The sequence below is a fragment of the Brassica napus genome, chromosome A3 (assembly GCF_020379485.1).
Source record: "Brassica napus cultivar Da-Ae chromosome A3, Da-Ae, whole genome shotgun sequence".
Lineage (NCBI taxonomy): Eukaryota > Viridiplantae > Streptophyta > Magnoliopsida > Brassicales > Brassicaceae > Brassica > Brassica napus.
The window spans coordinates 27,995,994-28,018,318 of record NC_063436.1 but is presented as its reverse complement, the minus strand read 5'-3'; the positions used below and the strand labels follow the sequence as shown (position 1 = coordinate 28,018,318).

General features: G+C 32.4%; 4 protein-coding genes across 8 annotated transcripts; 1 reads left to right on the top strand and 3 right to left on the bottom strand.

The window, feature by feature from the left end:
• Positions 1 to 502: 502 nt before the first annotated feature.
• LOC106389785 (casein kinase 1-like protein 3) lies at positions 503 to 3,903 on the bottom strand. Of its 3 annotated transcripts, XR_002663830.2 has the most exons (16): positions 3,662 to 3,903; positions 3,531 to 3,571; positions 3,381 to 3,450; positions 3,165 to 3,313; positions 2,994 to 3,089; positions 2,849 to 2,919; positions 2,709 to 2,770; positions 2,566 to 2,629; positions 2,397 to 2,481; positions 2,181 to 2,307; positions 2,021 to 2,097; positions 1,855 to 1,912; positions 1,637 to 1,773; positions 1,359 to 1,541; positions 1,191 to 1,256; positions 503 to 1,000 (listed from the first exon to the last, which is right to left on the bottom strand). XR_002663830.2 is itself a non-coding variant. In XM_013830129.3 (14 exons), exons 1-14 carry the CDS (start codon positions 3,735 to 3,737, stop codon positions 1,389 to 1,391), a joined length of 1,266 nt encoding a protein of 421 aa, XP_013685583.1. In that variant the 5' UTR covers positions 3,738 to 3,903; the 3' UTR covers positions 1,095 to 1,388. The 3 variants fall into 3 exon arrangements, 1 of the variants encoding a protein (XP_013685583.1); XR_001278114.3 differs by having other exon boundaries at positions 1,191 to 1,541; XM_013830129.3 differs by lacking the exon at positions 503 to 1,000 and having other exon boundaries at positions 1,095 to 1,541.
• A 1,467-nt stretch (positions 3,904 to 5,370) lies between these two features.
• Positions 5,371 to 7,887, bottom strand: LOC106384650 (protein SPEAR3-like). Its single transcript, XM_048764401.1, has 5 exons — positions 7,242 to 7,887; positions 6,497 to 6,580; positions 6,009 to 6,082; positions 5,809 to 5,884; positions 5,371 to 5,672 (listed from the first exon to the last, which is right to left on the bottom strand). The coding sequence occupies exons 1-5, from the start codon at positions 7,470 to 7,472 to the stop codon at positions 5,580 to 5,582; spliced, it is 558 nt and encodes a 185-aa protein (XP_048620358.1). The 5' UTR covers positions 7,473 to 7,887; the 3' UTR covers positions 5,371 to 5,579.
• An 11,152-nt stretch (positions 7,888 to 19,039) lies between these two features.
• Positions 19,040 to 20,446, bottom strand: LOC106386096 (rRNA N6-adenosine-methyltransferase METTL5-like). Its single transcript, XM_013825990.3, has 8 exons — positions 20,330 to 20,446; positions 20,180 to 20,236; positions 19,989 to 20,086; positions 19,839 to 19,908; positions 19,714 to 19,762; positions 19,507 to 19,643; positions 19,372 to 19,431; positions 19,040 to 19,285 (listed from the first exon to the last, which is right to left on the bottom strand). Exons 1-8 carry the CDS (start codon positions 20,387 to 20,389, stop codon positions 19,190 to 19,192), a joined length of 627 nt encoding a protein of 208 aa, XP_013681444.1. The 5' UTR covers positions 20,390 to 20,446; the 3' UTR covers positions 19,040 to 19,189.
• Positions 20,447 to 20,507: 61 nt separating this feature from the next.
• LOC106386095 (zinc finger HIT domain-containing protein 3) lies at positions 20,508 to 22,289 on the top strand. Of its 3 annotated transcripts, none has more exons than XM_013825988.3 (9): positions 20,508 to 20,669; positions 20,762 to 20,793; positions 21,026 to 21,067; positions 21,218 to 21,298; positions 21,389 to 21,487; positions 21,570 to 21,668; positions 21,745 to 21,833; positions 21,914 to 21,964; positions 22,048 to 22,289. In XM_013825988.3, the coding sequence occupies exons 1-9, from the start codon at positions 20,587 to 20,589 to the stop codon at positions 22,075 to 22,077; spliced, it is 606 nt and encodes a 201-aa protein (XP_013681442.1). In that variant the 5' UTR covers positions 20,508 to 20,586; the 3' UTR covers positions 22,078 to 22,289. The 3 variants fall into 3 exon arrangements, with proteins under 3 accessions (XP_013681442.1, XP_013681443.1, XP_022572698.1); XM_022716977.2 differs by having other exon boundaries at positions 20,530 to 20,669; positions 21,230 to 21,298; XM_013825989.3 differs by lacking the exon at positions 21,570 to 21,668.
• The last annotated feature ends 36 nt before the right edge of the window (positions 22,290 to 22,325 follow it).

Here is a 22,325-nt window from a genome sequence, read left to right as displayed (position 1 = left end):
GTTATGACTGCATCAAATTGTTGTGAATGACTGCATCATATCCTTATAACTTTAATACACACGTGTTACATCAAGTTATGAACTACCCCTTGGTTTTGTCTTTTGATATTGTGTTATTCTGTTACATTACTAACTCGTGTATATGATATTGAGCAGACTTTATTCGTATTTGAAAAATTTCCAATGAACGAATCATATAATACGAAATAGGTGAATGAGGCCAAAGATTCTTGTGATGTAAGAAATAAGTCATTGCATCATATCATGTGGTCCAACGTTATGACGATTATGAATGGACTGGCAATATTATTGTATATACTATATATTATTAAACTGAACCCCAGGAAATTAATAAAATATGATCAAGCTAAACAATAACTTTCATATGGCTTTAACAAACAAAAACTCTATTATGGTATAAGGCTTTCATAATGCTCTAACGAATTATTCGTGGTTTTCATTTTTTGTGTGGTTCATTCTAGCATTTGATTTCGAGATGATATGTATTTTGAAGAGTATATATAATACACTAATGACTAAATTACAAAAAAAACATCATAAGCCAAACATAACACAAACACATCATGTTACACAATTAGATCCTCTCTCACGGCCTGAGGTATTGTTTCCACTGAGGCTGCAGATACAACCTTCACCTACCTCATGGATGATAGATATGATGGTGGATGATGATGATTTTGCTAAAGACCGCAACAAACCAAGCAGTCGGATACGGCAGAAACACAGGCCGGTTGTACCGAAACCAATGCGTGACTCGACCTTTTTTTTGCCTGGCTTCATGAGCTCTCTTTGACATATTTGTTTTTTTGTTCTTGTTCAGATTCAACTGCTCAGTCGCTATCTTTGAATTTAAGAACCCCATGTTGTCTGTCAACATCTTCCTCTGAAACCTATGTCATTAAGAAAAGGAGAAACGTGTGCTCTCTCCTAAAGCCTCTGAGGACAGCTCCTAAAGCCTCTGAAGCTTGGCTCTGGATTTCTGCAAAGAATATTGTTATCCATTAACATATAAAATAGATTATCAAGCAGCAGTACAATAAGGCTAAGCCCAACTTATGAGCCTTAACACAAACTGAGTAACTAAAACTTGACATATATAACAATATAACAAATCTGGTGTAAGAATTATACAAAGGTTGGAGCAAATCTTGAATGAAAAGCAAACATACACTTCATGTCTTTGTGTGTGTGTAACACGAATGTGTTCATGGAAAAACACCATCCTCTATAGCTGCCTGTCCACACACATCTCAGATAATATACAGCAGAAATCAGAACTTGGTGTCACTAACACCTTTTTTAATCTTCCAAGGGCATGACTCACATTAATAGCTCACCATCTCAGACAATGTTTTGTTTTCTTTGCATCATTTGTCTGGAGACATGAATGATGAAGTCCAGCCTCCGGTTCTTTTCCCGCTTTCATACCCAGCATTTGAGGTTTCCGGAGGGAAACCTGATTGTCCGACGTTTCTTTTTGAGGTACCCGCAGGAGATAGTGAAGTGGATGGCATGTTCACCTGCAGTGGTGTTTCAGTAAATTAAATGGTGTCTTACAATTGACAATGCAATACGGGTTAAAGTATTTGTCAGGGAACCTTGAAGAGTAACATACATTCTTGTGGACGGGCTGATCAAAACCCAGAGTCCTCCCTGTAGCAGGATTGTTATTTATCTGTGGGCTTGGACCAATGGCCTTACCCGATCTGACACGCTCAGAGACGTCGGCTTCATAAGGAATATTTGGTCCCCCTACAAAACAGAGCATCAATAAAACAGAGATTTTGAGATAAATAACTGCAATAAGAATCTTAACATGCCACTAGTGCTAACCTCGATGATTGCTTGTGTCCATTGGCGTCGCACGAGTATTGCTAGACCCAGGAACTGCCTGCAGAAGAAATAACATATTTTGTTAGATAGTAACACGAGACGTGAACTAAGAAAGAAAGAAAATGCGTACACTTCAGATAGAGAAAACTACATTGATATGTTATACCTGAGACTGATTTCTAGTTTTCTGTGCTTGTTGATACTTTATTATAGTCCAGTCAAATATATAGTCCATTTCATATCCTGCATAAGAAGAAAACCGTTAGCTGATGGAGGTAGGTAAACCACTGCTGGTGAATCCTTTCATTTTCATTTTCTACATGTACCTTCCCGTGAGAATAAATCACGAAAAAGCCGCTTCAAGAATCCATAATCAGGGCGCTGATCAAATGTCAGCGTGTGGCAGTAATGGAAATATGAAGCAAACTCCACAGGGTGACCTTTGCATAGAACCTGCAACAAAACGAGGTATGGATAATTTAGTCGGATATGGATTTTGAGAAACTAAAAAAAAGTCCACGGGACAACAGAGGGAAACAGACCTCAATAGGAGTTGAGATCTTCTTCTCGCAAATTTTGTCATACTTTTGCTTCTTGTCAATAGCCTTAAGACCCTGCCATGGAAGACTAGCAAAAAAAGGTTCATGAGAACACAACGTACGCAAGGGAAAGGTTAGCTAGTTTCTTTTCAAGCCGGAAAAGCCAACACACCTTCCTCTCAAGAAATACAGAAGCACATATCCAAGAGATTCTAGATCATCCCGTCGACTCTGCTCTGTGAAACAGAAACCAAAATATAAGAGTGTGGATGATCTACTATACACAAGGAGCAAAAAACTGGAAGCATTCCTTACCAATTCCAAGATGAGTATTGCAACTTGCATACCGTGCAGTCCCTGTTAAATTCTTGTTCTCCCTGTAAAATACAATAAGTTATATATAATACGACCTTAAAACTTAAACAGATAGATCTGTAGATGGAGCACAAGGTTACCTGTAAGGGATGTGACGGTTGGTGTTGGCATCACGATATCTCTTGGCAAGTCCAAAGTCAATTAGATAAACCTGACAACAAGAGACTTATCAATCACACCATCCCCAAAGTTTCAAATGGAGAAGAGAAACCACAGAAACAATACCTGATTAGCTTTCCTCCCTAAGCCCATGAGGAAGTTATCAGGTTTGATATCTCTATGCAGATATCCTTTGGAGTGTACATACTCTATCCTCGTTAGCTGTAACAGAAGATGATAAATGTATGAGTCAAAAAAGATAACAGGATCATCAAGATTCAAGAACAAGACTTATACCATTTGGTCAGCCAAGAGCAACACAGTCTTGGGAGAAAACTTCCTCCCACAATACACAAACAAATCCTCAAGACTTGGTCCAAGCAAATCCATCACTAAAGCATTCTCCGTCCCATCAACACCAAACCACTTAATCCGCGGAATCCCACCTAAACACAACACATATAAACATTAGTTTCCTCTCAAACTAACAATCAAAGCTCAGTAACAGCTTACTTCCTCCTTCGAGAACTCTGTATAGCTTGGCTTCGTAAAGAAGCTGAGGATGCTTCGTCTTGCTATTCTCCTGCCAAAACCAAATCCGTCAGCTACAAATGAAGAATAAGAAGCAGCAAAAGGAACAGATCCGATTCGTGAAACACTTACGATCTTAACCGCTACGATCTCGAACGAATCGACGTGAGTAGCTGCGGAGAAAGTGATAAAACACACAAAGGGCGTTAATTCCAAAGCTTTAGAGGAGAAAAAACAATAGGAGAGAGAGAGAGAAGAGGAACCTAGATAAATCTCTCCGAAGGAGCCGCCGCCGATCTTGCGTCCGAGCTTGTACTTGCCGCCGATGATGCGTTCCATGGCAGCTCTCCGATCAAGAAAACGAATCTGGGATCAGTTCGTGCGCGTCGTCGATGGAGAGAGAGATAAAGGATATAGGGTTGATTGAATACGCGAGGGTGTTTTCGTAACTTTGGATCTGGTCAACTGTGTGTAGTTAAGGTTCTTTCGTTTTGTTTCCTAAACTGGAGATTGTTTTTTGACTTTTTCAACTTGTTCACTCTTACAAAATCGAGTAGTAACTTGATAAATTACGCAATTAATTAATTTATCGAGTAATAACTTCATGAATTACGCAACTAGTTGAAGTATATGATTAACTTGATTAATGTAGTATGTGTATTTAATAACATTAATCACTATTTTTTTTTCTCTAATAATTGCGTAATTTATCGAGTTTAAGATGAAACTTTACGTAATAAACTCAGTGTATGAGCAATTTGTACAGTTTAAGATGAAACTTTTTACCGTAATAACTGCAACGGTTTCAGCAGGGGACTCTGGGTCTCTCTCTGGCACATGTTTGATGAGCATTTGTACACTTCCTAACAAATGGAACTATACCTTTGAGCGAATAGCATATACTTTTTATAGTAACATATCCAGTTTTTACGCATTTATGCATCACATCTCTCTTATTATATATCGGTGCCATAATATTACGATACCACTATGATGTTTACCCCATGTAACAATCTTTTTTTTTAATCACTGTTTGCCTCCACCACATATGTGCGATCTACAAAAATAGCTAATGCGGCCATTAGAAGGATCACTAGCGGTTGCATGCGCTCAGAGACCGGTCCATGTTAGCCCTTTTGAACAAATTTAGGACCAAGCAATGTTGATCGGTCCAAATGATAAGGACTGGACCGGACCTAAGCGGGCTGGATCCATTGAGTTGGTAATCTAAATAATAAGTTGATAATTTTCGGTCCAACTTTTCGAAAGCAAATACTATTTCGTCAATGGTGTGAAATGTGTAACATTGTAAACAAAGATCTTTCATTAGGTTGATAAAAATTCATAAAGGTCAAAATATTTAAGACATCACTAACACATGTTTCAATGATATAAATCAAATCTAGTGATCAATCAAGAATTACTTTCGGTGGGTGTTCAATAGTATATGAATATTCTTATGTATTATATTCACAATAAACCTCGATCAATGGTAAATAGACAAATATTGTACGAAAAGCTTGATAATGAGTAAAAGAGCATACTGATCACGTTTTTATTAGTCTTGTTCAAAAATCATAATTATATGTTCAAAACTTTAAGTTTCATTTTTTATTTCTTTCCAATGCCATACCAATCACCATCAGTCCATATTACTGTATCACTTTTACTTTTAATTTTCCAAAATAAACTGAAGAACCCAACATCTTTTTTTGACGTCGTACCACTGTTGGCCCTTCTTACAACATATAATCATATAAAATAAGAATCACTTATAACATTTTAACTGATCCGAAATTACTTGTGTCTAGTTTTTGTTTACTTAGGATGTACAAGTATGCTCCCTCACAATGTGAAGAACCATTATCCTCGTTTCTTAAGTAAGTTTACGTATCTGTTAATCATATACCTCGTTCATGATCCGTCTATATTTGAAAATTTCAATCTACTGCATTTGCATGTCTTAACAATATACGGAGATGACTTTATGACTACTTTGATATATATGAAAATCATGTAGATTTACAAGCATACTTTGTCGAAAAGGTAAACATCTTGATGGTATCAAAATCTGATGCCCACAAATCAAATGATGACCTAAATTATATATTATTATTGTCTAACTTTTTGAGTGTAACAAATCTATGGGCTCTTTAAAAATAATATGAATTTATTCATTACTCAAAGTGATAATCTCAGCTCCAAATCTGGCTCAGTTGCGTCACTCGTCTGGAAGTTCTCAATATCCGATCCGAACGAGTTATTTCTCGGATCCTATATCAATGAGAAAAAATCATTCAAAGATTCATATATTTTCACAATTTTGAGACACTAAACACAGATATTATGTCAAAATTAAGTTCCACTAAATCTCTTGACACATGATATATGTATCTACATAAAAACTAACCTCATGTAAGAAGTGTCTGGTTGTGTTTGGTTCCACAAAATGTTGGCTTTCCAAGATACCGTAGTTCGGGTTCCAACTGTACATGTGTTGTAAGAATTATTAGCTTTCTTTACATATTACAGACATCTAGATGTATATACAAAGACCATACCATATAATTAAATATTATGTATGATGAAACTCTAACAATGTGTACGGACCTTGGTGCTATGTAAGGCTGAGCATCTATGTATCTTGTGGTTGTTCTCTCATATTGATCATTACTTGCATTCATCTGTGAGATCACAAATAGAATAATGAAGAATGCTTAAATAAAAACCTATAATCATACTATTAAGTATAGTTAATGGATCTTATTTCATTCTTAATTAACGTCTATAATTAGTCTAAAGATTAGAATTCGATATGAAACTTGTTTAAGAATTCTTTTATGTTGATAGCTAAAAAAATCTGATAATCAATGTGAGTATAATTGGAGATTTTACATATTAAGTTTTTATAAGAAATTAAAATGATTTCAAATGCAATTAAGAATCTAACTGAAATTTCATATAAATCTAAAAAGATATGCATTTAAGAACAATTATGTGATGTGTATCATAATTTTGTGAAAGCAAATAAATGATACTACTAGATACAATATATATTCACACACATACACAACAATAAATGTGGCCTATATATTTACCATCATGTTTGGATGAATGCCATAATGAACCGACGACGATGAATATGGTATAGATGGATATTCTCCTTGACTTCTCACATCATCCTACATTATACAACCAGATGAAACAAGCAAAATGATGAATCTGTATCTAAAACTATGGGGATGATTGGTTGGGGCTGTAGATGCTCTGGACAGCCAAAATTTAGTCTACAGCTATATATCTCAACCAATCGAGCTTTGCTTTCCTTAAAAAACTCACAGCAAAAAAATCTCTGCAAAATCAAAATATGGCTGTAGAGAGCTTTATTTCCAGAGCAAAAAATTAGTGCTTTAGAAATCTACAGCAAGGAAAGCTACAGCAAATAAATCTACAGATTAAATTCTACAGCAAAAAATATAAAGCTACAGCACTTACCAATCATCCCCTATATAATTCAAAAATTCAATTTACACCTATGAAAACATAGATTTTGTTTTCGTGATGAATGATCATATGATGTGTTAAGCTATAAATGCAAATATGCTTACTTACTAGCTAATTAAACCTTAGCTGAAATCTCCAAAACATTCACACACACACACAAAGGCAAATACTTCAAACATTTATTGATCATGATCAAACCAGAGTTTGTTCAAAAAAAAAAAAGATCAAACCAGAGTTATTAATTCTGATAAAATTCTAAAAGGTTTGACTATATCTACATGGATCTATACATATATATATATATATATACACATATGTATATGTACGGGAAATTTGTACCTGAGGACTGAAAGTTGAGGGATGATAAGAAGGGTAAGTATTGAAACTGTTGCAATTAAGTTCGCCGTGTAATCTAATCTTCTCCAACTGTGCCACGCCCAGACCTCTCTGCGGCTGCTTAGGCTTGTCAGAACCATTCTTGTTCTTCCCTCTCTTTGCCGGAGAAGACGATGTTGGTGATGAAGACGAAGATCCACCCATTTTTGGTCTCCCAAAGAAACTACTACCCATTTCTTGATGTATTACACCGGAACAAATAATAATACCAAGACGTAGAAAGAGAAAGTCTTCTTAGAGAGAGAAAACGCAACAATACTTGTGTGTGTATGTATGTGGGGGTGCTTTGAGCTGAGGAATCGGAGAGATCTCCAATGGTGATCTCCTCTTTATAAGATGTTTATTTTATCTTTTTTAGAAAGAAAAAAAATCTTTTTTTATGTTTTGGTTTTAAGATCAGTAACTACTGCATCGCTGGATCAGATTGTGTCCAGATTTCATTAGATACGTCCCACACACATAAACATACATACATTACATAGATTTTATGCCCTTATTTTGATTTCGCAATTAATTCTGACAAGAATATCATTTTATAAATTACAATGATTGTGTAATATTTTAATCATGATTTATCATTTTTTTTTTTGCTATTTTCCTCGGTTGTGGATGACTTCCAACACAAATGACTACAAAACATTTAAAAATATAGATCGGAGCTTTCTAGTTATTATAATATTATCCTCGTATTGACCCACTAATTACATAGATGAATATCTAACGGTTTATTACAGTATTTTCATGTAGGATGTATCATGTATGGTCTATGTAGGAAATTAACAGTAAAGTATAAGGTTATAACTATTTCTTTATATATATATATATATGTAAATTTACAGTATGGTTTTATGACAACACACATATAATACGCTTACATATATCATAAAGTTATTGACATTCATGTCAGATGAAAATAATGATAACATAAAATTAATTGAATTCTTTTATTCAATAATTAATTTTTAATTAATATTAAAATGCTAAAAAAATTCAAATAATACTTTTTGAAAATAGTATTTTTGTTATGTCCTCATGGTAAATTGATATCACTATTTAATAATAAAAGTAGAATCACAATTTTAAAATTTTCTCGAGTTATATTAGAGATACTAATCTAATTAAAATCAACAATGTACCTAAAGTTTATCAGTTAAATAGCTTGAGGCTTGGGCATTTGTGTAGTATTTTGTTTTGTTTTTGTTTTCCTTCTGCCGCTTTATGGGCTGTGATTCACAACTTTCTCAAAGTATACTTGTTTTATTATATATTAACACTTTGTTATTATATCTATACTCTATTAAAAGGTAAATAAGCTAGGCATATAGAGTGTCCACGTTGGATAAAATATTCAGACCAATCAGGAACCTGTTTTTTGACACGTTAGATAAATTTAACCGTGTAAGAAGAGTTATTTAGCTTAAGCCTGTGTTGATCCATTCCTTTCTTCATGTAGGCTTCGACATATGGGCTTATTCAGAAACCTGATGTTTAAGTATTTGTTTTGCAGTTTAATTATTGACTTATGCTTTCCTTTCAGTTTGCATCTTTCTGAGTTTTTTTCCTTCAAACAGTTTTACTACTTTAATTACACTTTTAAAAATGCTACGTAATGATTACCTTCTTCAGCATTACTCTACTTTCTTTATTTATAAACTGATTGCCATTCAGTAGCTTCTGTGATCAACTTTCGTTGTTATAAAATGGTACTTCCATACTTCTGTTGTAAGCTTTGAACTGGAGTGAAAATGGTACTTCTGTTGTTAGTTTGAACTGGAGTTATTCCTTCTCTTAGATCATCTTCAGCATTACACATCTTTCAACAAATTTTTTTATAAACTGATATCACATTATCATGTTTGCAATGATAGCTTCTCAATTAGTATTCATTTCTACAATGTAGTTATAGTTGCTAAGTGTACCACATTAGAGAATAACGGCTACCAGACATTTTAAAATTTCTGTTCATAAAAAGTAAAGAAAGTTTTTTAAAAATAGTGTTTGAAGTTTAACAAAACAAATATTAAGGACATGAAGTAAGAAAAAAAAAACAAAATCACTATTTTAAATGTTTTTACTGGAAATGAAAAAATAATAAGAAATTAATGTTTTTGGAATATCATAGTTTTGGACTAAAAATATATTGAAAACTCCTCTAATTAGTATACAAAAAACTCCTCTAATTAGTATACAAAAATTCATGTTTGATAACAGCGTAATAACCTGATGGTATTTAAAAAATAGTAATTTTAAATCAACTAATATATAATAATAAAATTTAAATAAATTGTAAATATATATTGGGAATATTTTGATTATTATTTTACATTGAGTTTTAATCCAGATTAATATTTTAGCTATCCCATTTTACAATGGGATATAGTGTACCACATTAGACAATAACGGCTAACAGACATTTTAAAATTTCTGTTCATAAAAAGTAAAGAAAGTTTTTTAAAAATAGTGTTTGAAGTTTAACAAAACAAATATTAAGGACATGAAGTAAGAAAAAAAAACAAAATCACTATTTTAAATGTTTTTACTGAAAATGAAAAAATAATAAGAAATTAATGTTTTTGGAATATCATAGTTTTGGACTAAAAATATATTGAAAACTCCTCTAATTAGTATACAAAAAACTCCTCTAATTAGTATACAAAAATTCATGTTTGATAACAGCGTAATAACCTGATTGTATTTAAAAAATAGTAATTTTAAATCAACTAATATATAATAATAAAATTTAAATAAATTGTGAATATATATTGAGAATATTTTGATTATCATTTTACATTGAGTTTTAATCCAGATTAATATTTTAGCTATAGCTAGATTGTAAGATTTTTTTTTGCTTATAACTAAACAAATAATATAGTAATAATAATTGCTGGAAAAAATATAGTAATAATAATATTTTCATAGATTTTTCAGTGTATTTAACACATGCAAAATTTTTAGAAGTTTTTTATTTAAAGCAATGAGTATTTAAATAAACTTTACTTAGTACAGTTGTAAAAATAGATTATAATCATAAGAAAATATATTTTAAAATATTAAATAACATAAAAAAATAAAATAAATATGATATAAATAATATATATAACAAAGAAATATGTGATGTGGAGATTACAAATATATTTTCCTACTGACCTAAATATGTAAGAAAAGATATTTTGGATTAAAAAAATAAATTGTAAGTTTTACTCATTTCTAATTCAATTTCTATTTATATTTTTATAACATAGAAGTAATATATTGTAATATAGTTATGAAATACAACATTATTTGTAATATAGTGTATGAACTTTAACAAAAAATATTAAAGACACGAAGTAAGAACAAAACTAAATCACTATTTTTCAATGGAAATTAAAATAATGAGTGTGACTGGTAACCATCGCAAGAACATTAAGAATGAATAAGAAAATAATGAATAGGAATAAAATTTTGGGAATGATGAGAAATTATGATTTTTTATCAAAATTAACAAGGAACAATTTTATATTATAATTCTTTACAAAAAAAAGAATGAAAAGGAACGAAGAGGAACATCTATACCTCATAAATAGTAATTTTTATAAGGAAGGTTAAGGAATGTTGTGTTCTTCTCCTCATTTTCTTGGTCACCAGTCACCCCCAATAAGGCTATATCAAATTAGAAATAATTTGTATTATCAATTTGTGATATTAGTACAAGATTTTAGAATTTTTTTACTGGAAATGAAAAAGTAATAAGAAAATAATGTTTTTAGATCATATTTTTGGACTAAAATATATTAAAAACTCCCCTAATTGATATACAAAAAATATATTTTGGAAAATCCCATACATATTTTAGATAGTAAAAAAATTGTAAATTTTACTCGATTTTAATTCAATTTTTATAACATATTAGTAATATAATGTAAGAAATATTAAATTAAATGTTATTTGAATAAATCCGGGCGTAGCCCGGACAAAATCTCTAGTTTATAATAATAAATCCTGTATCTGTCAATAACTTTGCTGGTTGTCAAAAAAAAAGAGAGAAGATTTTGTTGGGAGATCAATGAGATAAAAATAGCTTTATGATTCTTGTTTTACCTTTATGGGAATATATCTAAAGGCTTCTGTAAGAAACATACAAGAAAAAAGCTGGAAAGGGAAAGCAATCGAACTATATAATATAACGTAAAACGACTTGAATGTAATTAATACATATTAAAGTCATATTCATATTACAGATTCAAATATACTTTTTCTATTAAAAAATAAGCTTCTTGTAAAAGACACGTGTGTACATTCACAAATTTGATTTCTAGTCGCAAATATACATTTTTATAATTTTTTCTAACTCCATGTATCGATTCGCAACTAATGTAAATTAAATAATACAGTAAACTGAATAATGTAAAATCTGATCTAATGATCATTATCTTATATCGATTTTTATTTAGTGTACGCTAAGCCTAATAATTTATTAAAAATGTTAAGAAGTACTTTAACCAAATTTAAATAAATCAATGCTACTATATCATATACTCACACGTATCTAAATCGAGAAAAAGTCCCAGTTATATACACTACATCTATACACCCGTGCTGTCTTTCATATAAGGGAGTGAAAAGGTCATTATGAAAATAAATTTATGCTCTTAAAACGTGTTTTAATTCTGTTATGATTATCCAACTAAAAGTCAGAGACATAGTCGATGCCGTCCTTGCTTTGAGAATGGTCTCACCAAAATTAAATGATTTTTCCATTCGATTTATATCTAGAAAATAGTAGAAGTATTTAATTTCATAATTTAAGCACGTTCTCGTAAGATGAATCATCTGAGGAAAAGAACTGAGAGTTAAAAATCACCCAAACAAAAAATTAATACTCTGACATTTCATCTCAATAATTTTAGTTGTTTAACCTTTTATAACCTTTAAAATTTTATTCAGTTCTGGTTCTGGCTCCTTGGCCTCCTTTATACGAGAGGCCGAGTTTTTGGCAATAGTATTACACTATGGATACTTCATAAAAAAAACGAGCATCGGTTAATTATATATTAGCTAAAATTAGCCTAATTTAGTAATAGCCCAACATAATACTAATTACTATAGGTTTATATATTAGCTAAAATTATCCTAGTTTATTATTATTGTAGGTATGTCGTGAATCATGTGATACCCCAAACATCTCTCCTAGCCTTGACAACTTCATAAATAAATAATTAAGTAGCAAAGGGTCACATTTTAAAAAGACAATGAACGAACAGGTGTGTGCCACTTGGTAGGTCAGATGCTGACGAGTTAATATTCTTTCTTAGTAATGACGCCACTTTCTATTTCATTATAATAAGTAAACTCGATTTTGAGTGATCAATGTTTAATATACTTATAGGTTTTGAGTGGTAATCATATTTTACCTAAAAACTTATTATTGAGATAAACGTCTTCGGCTTCGGTCTAGCGGTGGCAGAGCTGACGAGTAGTCTCCATATGCTAGTTGCACGTTTCGGATAGTCCAAGGCGTGTAGATCATATCAGTTCATTGATCAAATTTGCTACAAGGCTACAAGCAAAGCAAAACCTCAGACGAATGTAATTTTTTTTTGAATGAATGTAAAGTTTATGTTAACCATGAACTGTCATGTGGCTTGCGACAAATTCCATGTGGGTCTCTACTATCCATCTGCAGTAGGCATTATCTTCGCCTGATAATCAATTCCTTATTCAAGAAACTCTCAAGAACTATCAGATAGATCATCGATAATGAGAATTTGTGTCTCTCACATGAATTTAAAATTATTTTTCAAGAAATCATATTTTCAAAAATAAACATGCGGAATTTTGCTTCACGTTTTTTCGGGAGTAGATGTCAAAAACATAATGTACAAAAGATACAAATATCAAATCATACGCGTATTTAAACTTGGACGGTAAAACAATAACAAAACTTATATATCCTGATAACATAATACCATAAACCATAGCATAGTGGAGAGAATGTATACACCATGACTAGTTTAAAAACTATGAAATAATATCTACCGTAGATTTTGTCCACATGCATTATCCTGCTACACTATATTACACTCTCTATCCTTTTCTTTCTGTTTTTTTTTTTTAAATATTGTCATATTATTTTTTTATAAAATATGAATCCGATCGGAATCAAATCTTATTGATCCTCTTCATTACTTTGACAACTAATCAAACATAAAGTTTCATTTTACAGAACAGTCCTTAATTTACATTTTATCTAAATTATATTATTTTAATTTTGGTTAGATGTTTTGATAAGTAAAATTTGATGTAATCAAGTTTAAGTTTTTTATTTATATATGATAAAACTGAGGCTATAATTGGATTAAATTAAAGGCAATTTTTGTTGTTGTTGGTAGTCTTTTTTTCTTTAAGATGAAAGTTGACAATTAAACAAGGTAATCAGAGACTCAAACTTAACAAGTACTAACATGCAAAGCAAGCAAACGTCAAACAACAAAAACGAATCAAACAAAAGAGAAGTAACAAACAATTAAGAACTATGCTAAAGTTTGAATAGTATAATTAATCATAAATAGCATGAATAATGATTAAATTAATATGAAGAGTATATTTTAAGCAGAATTATAGAGCATGCAGATTACTATTATATCTTCATCTTAATTATGTTTCACCCAAAATAGTCTTTCTTTTCTTGGATAATACCACTAAAACGATTCTTCATTTTTCATAAACTATTGACTTAATGTGACCTTGCAAAATATTATATAGTGGGTTGGAAAGCAGCGTTTTTGTAATCATTTTCATCACAGCTGTTTTTGAAGTAAAATTCAGGGTGCAACAAGATGTCACTGCCAATTTTGAAGTAAGAAAATAATCTAACAAGAAAAAACTATTTTCAAACTGTTAATAACCCACCACCCCCCCCCCCCCCCCCCCCCTCTCCCCCCAACCCCACCCCAAACTTCTATGTTTTCATGATTCCCGCAACTGTCATTGATTTAAAAACATTATTTTCTCTTGTAGTATGTACTTGAGCAGGGGACATATCACATATGGACATGGACGCATGGCCTTAAAAATAATTCTTTTGACACAAATAATTATCCACTGCTTAGATGTTTTCATTATATACTCAACCAATAATTAGTTAAAGATATATAATAAGGTATATCCAATAAAATTGGCTTCAGCTATGGAGATCAAATTAACTCATTAAACAAGGAGATCCCTGATCACATAAACACACATGCACAACGTACCAAAACCAACTGGCTGTTCAGATTTCAACAACTACATCAATTATATAAAATAAAATATCCGAAGATTTCCATACATGCAATTCATTTTCTTTTGTGGGATGTGCATACTTTGACATTCAACTACGTTGTAGTTAGGAGTTTTGTTTATCTCCACCAAGTGTTGATGAATTAGGCCCTGTTCGTTTGCTCACCCAGGTGATTCATCTGGGTGAAGATGCAAATTGATGTTCGTTTTGTGCATTATAGTGCTACATCCAGATGGATCACCCAGCTGAACTTTTAAAAACTCATCTCAAATTCTCACCCAAATGAAGGTGAGTCTTGATGGTGCATCTGGATGCAGATGCATCTAGCTCAGTCCAAAATGATAAATGACAAAAATGACCTTTTAAAATCAAAATATTATTTTTAAACCGTAAATTCTATTTTTTTGCATATATATTTTCCCGCTAAAACCAAAAAATGTATTTTCTCGCAAAAACTGAAAAACACATTTTCCCGCCAAAATCGCAAGATACGTTTTTCCGCTAAAAAAACATAAAACACACATTTCATAAAAACACATTTTTTTGGCTAAACCAGTAAACCGCATTTTTCGACCAAAACCGAAAAAATGCATTTTCCCGCCAAAACCCAAAAACGCATATTTCCGCCAAAACTCCAAAAAACATTTTCCGGCCAAAACCGCAAAAAAAAAAGCATTTTCCCGCCAAAACCGGAAAATCGCATTTTCTCGCCAAAAACGAAAAAACGCATTTTTTGCCAAAACCGGAAAATGAAATTTTCCCGCCAAAACCGGAAAACTGAATTTTCCCGCCAAAACCGGAAAAACGCATTTTTCCGTCAAAACTGAAAAACACAATTTTACCGCCAAAATCGGAAATTAAATTTTCCCGCCAAAACTGCAAAACGTATTTTCCCGCTAAAATCGGAAAACATATTTTCCCGCTAAAACCGGAAAAACGCATTTTCTCGTCAAAACCGGAAAACGCATTTTTCCGTCAAAACCGGAAAAATGTATTTTCCCGCCAAAACTGGAAAAATGTATTTTCCCGCCAAAACTGGAAAAACGTATTTTCCCGCCAAAACCGGAAAATTGCATTTTCCCGCCAAAACCGGAAAATTGCATTTTCCCGCCAAAACCGGAAAATTGCATTTTCCCGCCAAAACCGGAAAATTGCATTTTCTCGCCAAAACCGAAAAATCGCAAGATACGTATTTTTCCGTCAAAACCATAAAAATGCACTTTTTTGCGAAAACACATATTTTTTCTCAAAAACCGCAAAAATATTTTCGCCCAAAACCGTAAAAATGTTATTTTTCCGCCGAAACGTAAAAATTATATTTTAATCATTTTATTAACAAGTCCACCTAGATGCAGATGAAAGTTAAAAAATAAAAAGCAAACGAACATAGTTGCATTCAGATGATTCATCTGGACGAAATGAAAAAACGAACAACACCCAGATGGAGCATCTGGATAAGACATCTAGATGGACCATCTGGATGCATCTTCCAGATGTACAAACGAACAGGGCCTTATAAAGTTTACATACATTATTAAAAAATGCTACAATGAAATTCGTTTAGTGGAATTTAACATTACTTAAACAGTTTGAATAATAATGAGAACGATTATTTTTCTTGCAAATTTACAAAGTTAAATGTAATTCGTATAATAATACAGTAGCTCGTATATGCTTTTAATTGCACCTTTGCACGGAACACAACGAATTGAGGAATCCAATATCATACCATGTAAATATTTCGAGAAGTTCAAAATTAATTGAATTATTGCTTTAGATCAGCCATCATATACATATTATAAGAGTCAAGTGTTCACATTTAAAGGTCTTATAGTTAAGTTCTTATAATACAAATCGTACTTATTTAACTTGTGGAAGTAAAAAGGTTTCAATTTTAAACTACTAGTGCATAAGCTTAGGAAACAATAAAGAAAACAAAAAGCGAGGTGTTTGACAAAAGAAGAGCATCTCGCCACATGCAAGGGCTTCAGGATTCAGGAAGCTGATGTCGCAGTTTCCAAGGTCATCATCTCTATCTAGTTGCCTACAAAACTCACTTCCGATTAATACATATTTAATGGTATGATTTAGCTATAGTTTAGTAATTACACTGATTTTATTTAAACTCGAACCACTTCTAAAATTTTAAATGATCACAAAGTTGACCAGACATTTGTAAGCAAGCTATATTCTACGTCAAGATTGATTATTGGTGCACACCGGTATATAAATCTTGTTTTTTCATCTTAGATTGTATCTTTTATATAGAACGCAACCTTATACAACAATATCCACAAAATTATTGGTTAAATCGAGTTATATAGTTCAAACTTCAAAATATTCATGTTTATTTTACAGATTTAATATTCGTATTTATACTATTAAAGCATGATTATATTATTCTTTTTACTTTAACCTATCATTTTCTTTACTAACATTGCATATTTCATTAAGGACAATCAAATAATATTAATAACATATTTATATTGGGTCATTTTTTTGGATCCAACTAACATCAGATCTTTCTTGGGCCATTTAGACCGATTAAAAAATCAGATTCAATTCTCACATTTTTTTTTATTTTGGACCATTGAGTCCAAGTTTAAATAATTGTTTTTCAACTATTCTTAATTATTATTTTTTTTCTTAATATAATTTAAGCATTCATAAAAAAATTAAATTTTTCATTGAAAAGTATAAATCTTTATTAAAAGTATATAATTTTTTTTATTAAAATACTAACCACATAATAAAATTAATTTATCACAGTTATACCAATTTAATTCATTAAATAAATAAAGTTTAATTTTTTAAACATAAATAGTTATTTAAAATGAAATACGATAAATAAAAATAAAAAGTTTAAGTCTTTTATAAAATAAAACACAAATATATGAAAATATAACATTTACTAAATAATTGTCAATTAAAAAAAAAAAAAAAATCTGCGCTTTGAAAGCGCAAATCAAAATATAGTTACTAGTTCAAGTAAAATACATAGTTTACTTAGAAACAGTATATAAAAATCTATCAATCAAAAAATATATTGAAGTAGTATTCTCTACAATCTCGTAATATATCCTATAAAAAAAAGTTCTAAAAATGCAAATTGAGTTTGGTCCTCCTCTCTCTTCCAAAGTATAACATAAAATAAAATGTGTACCTCAAACGACATCCCTAGCTAGTTGTCTTGCGTGATCTATCATTGGATATGGGCTTATCGACATGTTGGTTTAATTTTAAGGTTATGCCTAATGTTTTCTAATGTTATGCCTAAATTATTGGGATCATTTATATAAATCTATGAATTATAATGTATTGTTTAATGATATATTCCCTTTAAATTCATTATTCATTCGCATCTATTTGTTGATGCCTTGATGGTTTTATTGCGCTGTCGAATTGAAAAAAGTAAGTTTCTTCGGTCCATTAACTCAATTATATATACATGTGGGAGCTTCGTTTTATACATCAAGTTGTTAGATTATACAGATGTGTGTAAAGGACGATCCATTTGCAATAAAATTTGCATTCAGACCGAAAAAAAGTAACGAACCATGCGTATTGAAATCATTCATGACAAGGAGCTTCGTATTGTACTATGTATATTGCTAACATTCAGTAAACATCTGTCTTCAGATGCATAACAAAAATGATTCATATACGTATTTATCACAGACTGGTCGATGTTGTTGATTGATTCACACAAAATGTACATATTGACTAATGCGACATCCATCGACTAGTTATATTGTTCGTCTCACGTGGGTGAAGGTATATTTAAATCATGAGACTCGTTGATGCCTGAATCTTTTATAAGCTTTTAAGCGAATAAATCAAGGAGTATCTCATATCTGTTCTATGAAGCTTCCTCCACCATTAGCCATTAGCCATTAACCATACAAATATTATTAATTAATCACGAATTTATAAACTGATTAGTCTAATACCTTTCCAACTTTCTCTTCTCTCCTTTCTGAATGATTATTACTTATTAAGTTTTAAACAATCTTTTAAATAGTACAGATTTGATACATTGGCTGATTTTGTATTAATTAATTAACTTGGCATCCATGCTGTTCCCTGCCACTAATCAAAATTATAGTAGTTATTAGTTTTTATTAATTAATGTATCTACTAAATAATGCAGAGTTTATGAGTAGTCTTTGATTTTTTTATTCAGAAAATTTTGACTTTCTGGAATATGTTCTATCAAAAGGGACACTTCTGTTTTTGATTTATTTTGAGTTATTCGATTATTATAATTAGTTTGTTCAAATCGAAAAAGATTGTTACTTGAACATAAGTATATAAAATGCAGTTTGACGTGAAGCTGTTAATTAACTTCCGTATATGAACTATATTCAGTCCATGCTTAAAATGATTTTTGACATAGACATGTTCTTAAAAATACAATTATATATGGAATAACCCAAAGCCATTGATGTTGATATACTAACATGGTATGAATCATCTGGGATCACTAAGCTTAACTGCTTAGGATTATAACAAGCTGAGCTGCTACAATAGCTTTAAGAAGTTATCTTTGTTTGTGAGTTCATATCATAAAATCCTTCCACATATAATCAGTTTTAACTCAAAAAGCTAAACATTACATAATCATGGCGGTCTAGTTCTGTCTAGGCTCAAAACGCCAGAGATCAACCGCAATATCAACTTCTTTTCGCTTGTGGAACTTGTAGAGTTTGGGCAAGTCATAACGTAGCTGCAAGGGGAACAACATGAGAACAAAGTTAGAATCTCCAAACACATTCAACATCAGAGTTTCATATGATGTTGATAGCCCCCAACCTCACATATAACTTCAGCACTTTTAGCATTAAAATCACGCAACGCTGCCCTTTTAATGTGCTGTGACAATGAAAAGATGAGTCACAAAACAAAACCTTAAACACAAAAGTGTAAATAGTTAAGGAAGATGCTCACTTCTCTAGTTGATGTCTTATGCAAAGAGTAAACAGCTTGAGAAGCGACCTTCATAGCCGCAGAGAGAAACTCCATGTCAGCTCCTTTCTTCCGTGTACCAAAGGGAGGATTCATCACAACAGTATCCACAACCTGACCTACAACAACTCAAGGATTAAGCAAAAATAGATTCATTCCATCTTCTAAAAACAAAAGGAGTCTTTATACCTTTTAACTCTAACTTTGTAACGTCACACTGAACAAAATCAATCTCCACCTGTTGAAACCAAACCACATTAAAGCAAAGAGTATTGCTCAAAAAAAAAGCAAAGAGAAGAATGTATACTACCAACCTCAAGCTCCTCTGCATTAAGTGTTGCTGTTTCAAGAGATTGTGGGTCGATATCGAATCCAATCACACAACTGTTTTTGAAGCAAGAAAGGTGAATGAATATAAATAGTATTTTGATGAGAGTAAAGATGAAGACTTTAATATAACTCACGATGCATCTAGAAGAGCAGCAGCAGCACTAAGAGTACCACAGCCACAACCAAAGTCTGCAACTACTTTATCAGTTATGTCCCCATATGAATTCTCTGCCTAAAACAAGACACGTACTGATTCAACAACCCACACTAAATTCAATTAAACAGCTAAAGGAAGAAGCTTTTGAGGTAAAGAGAGAGACTTTACAGTGAAGAGCATGCGAGAAGCAATGTGAGGACCAGTTGGGTACTGCTCCAATTCTACCTGCGACACACACAAAAATAACAACAATAAAGAGTTTGGTTAGGAAAAGATTCGATTTTTAATTAGAAAGAAGTAATATTTTTGGTGCAATACTTTGGGATGAGAGAACTGTTGAAGATCACCCAACAAGCCTTCTAATTGCTTCAGCTTCATCTTCTCTTCTCCGGCGCTTTCTCAACGACAAGCAATAAAATAAATAAAAGAAAACAAAAAGAGAAACATAATGGGCCGATCATTAGGCCTTTCTCACTCTCGCTCTCTCTGTTTATTTCTTTCTCTCGCTCTCTCAAGAGGTAACAAACTCTCTTCCGTGAATCGCGTAGCTCGGTGAGAAAGAGATACAGAGAGAGATGAGTCCTCGAGCTACTCAAACATGCGGAATCTGCGAGAGAGTCGTGTCCAAGTACAAGTGTCCTTGTTGTCTTGTTCCTTAGTAAGCCTTCTCCTTTCTTCGTCTTCTTCTTCTTCTTCTTCTTATAAGCTGCGTCATGTTGATCGTACATTCGTTATTGTGTGATGCTGCAGCTGCTCCGTGGGTTGTTTCAAGAAGCACAAAGGCAAGTTCTTTTCTTCATGTTAGCTTTCATTGATTGATGTTTAGTTTCTAACTGTGACTTAAAGCCTTGGACTTTGTAATTGATGAATCGATGAGTGTACCGTGTTGATTGTAACCCAATAGAAGAAATCTCTTTGTGTAATGTGAATGTGTTTTAGCTGAAGAATCTTGATTCACTTTGGGGGGTTATGTTGAAGTGTGTTCTAACTATGTAATCTGACCAAATGATGCAGAGCTTCCATGTGTTAAACCTTCTTCAACCGAGGAAAAGCCTGGTTAGTTCATTTTAATCATTTTGATTGTTTCTTGATTCAGATTCAGTAGCCTTTCTTGGTTTGTTTGGTTTTGCATATCTGTGATGGGCTTATTAGATTAATAGCATAGTAGTGTCAGTCATGGTTTGAGTCATGATCTGGTTTTTGTAGCGACTTCTCCAGCAAAGGAAGTCCCTGTGGAAACAACTGATGTGGTAGAAAAGACAGAAGCCAAGGCTGGTGGTAGTAGCGGTATGGCTTTTCAAACCTCTAAAGTAGCCAAGAATGCTACCATCAGACATTGAACTTTGGTTTGAGTCACGTTGCCTGGGTTTTTTGTAGATGCGTCTCCAACAAAGGAAGCTCAGATGGCTGTGGCAAGACCAGTAAATGCAGAGGAAGCAAAGCATGTTGTAGACAAGACACAGCTCGAGGCTATTGGTAAAGTAGCTAGAGATATTAGCATCAGACAACAAACGTTTCAACTTTGGTTTCAAGTCACTTTTACATGGGGTTTTGGTAGGTGCGTCTGCAACAAAGGAAGTTCCAGTGGCAAGACCCCTAAACATAACTGCAGAGGAAGCAAAGTATGTTGTAGACAAGACACAGCTCGAGGCTATTGGTAATCTTCTTCCACCTGACTCTCGTATAGAATAACTGGCGACATTTTTTTTTTAATATTGGAAACTTGCTTGCAGCTTCTTCTAGTGAAATCCGAGAAGCTTTGAAGGATGAATCCCTACAGAAACTCATCACCAAAATCGATAGCTCTTCCAACCCTCTCAAGGTAAAAGCTCATCTACTACACACTACATGTATCCTCTTCTTTTTGGCTGTTATTGACAAAACTGTTTGTGGATGTTTCAGGAACTCGATGAAGCCATGGGAGAAGAAGCTTTCCGCATGCTCAAAGAGAAGGTACAGTCTTCAAAGAGCTTATAACAACCGTCTATGATCAGCCAAAGACTCTGCTAAGCTTCTGACCTTGTTATTTTTTGCAGATTCTATCAAACCTTTCCAAGAAGAAATGACAGAGAGCAATGAGAGCGTAGTCAACATCTGAACAGAAGTTCCAGAACTATTCTTGATTCATTGTTTTGCGTTACAAAGTTTCAGTCGCAGGAGTGAAATGTTCATTTGACTTGTATATATAATAACCCCACGGAGGATTACAGATTACAGAAACTAAATTCTTACATGTGTTGTGGATTTGCTTGGAGAACATGAGCCTTTTGTTTTACTCCACACACCAGCCTGCAACAACACGATGGAGATGTAT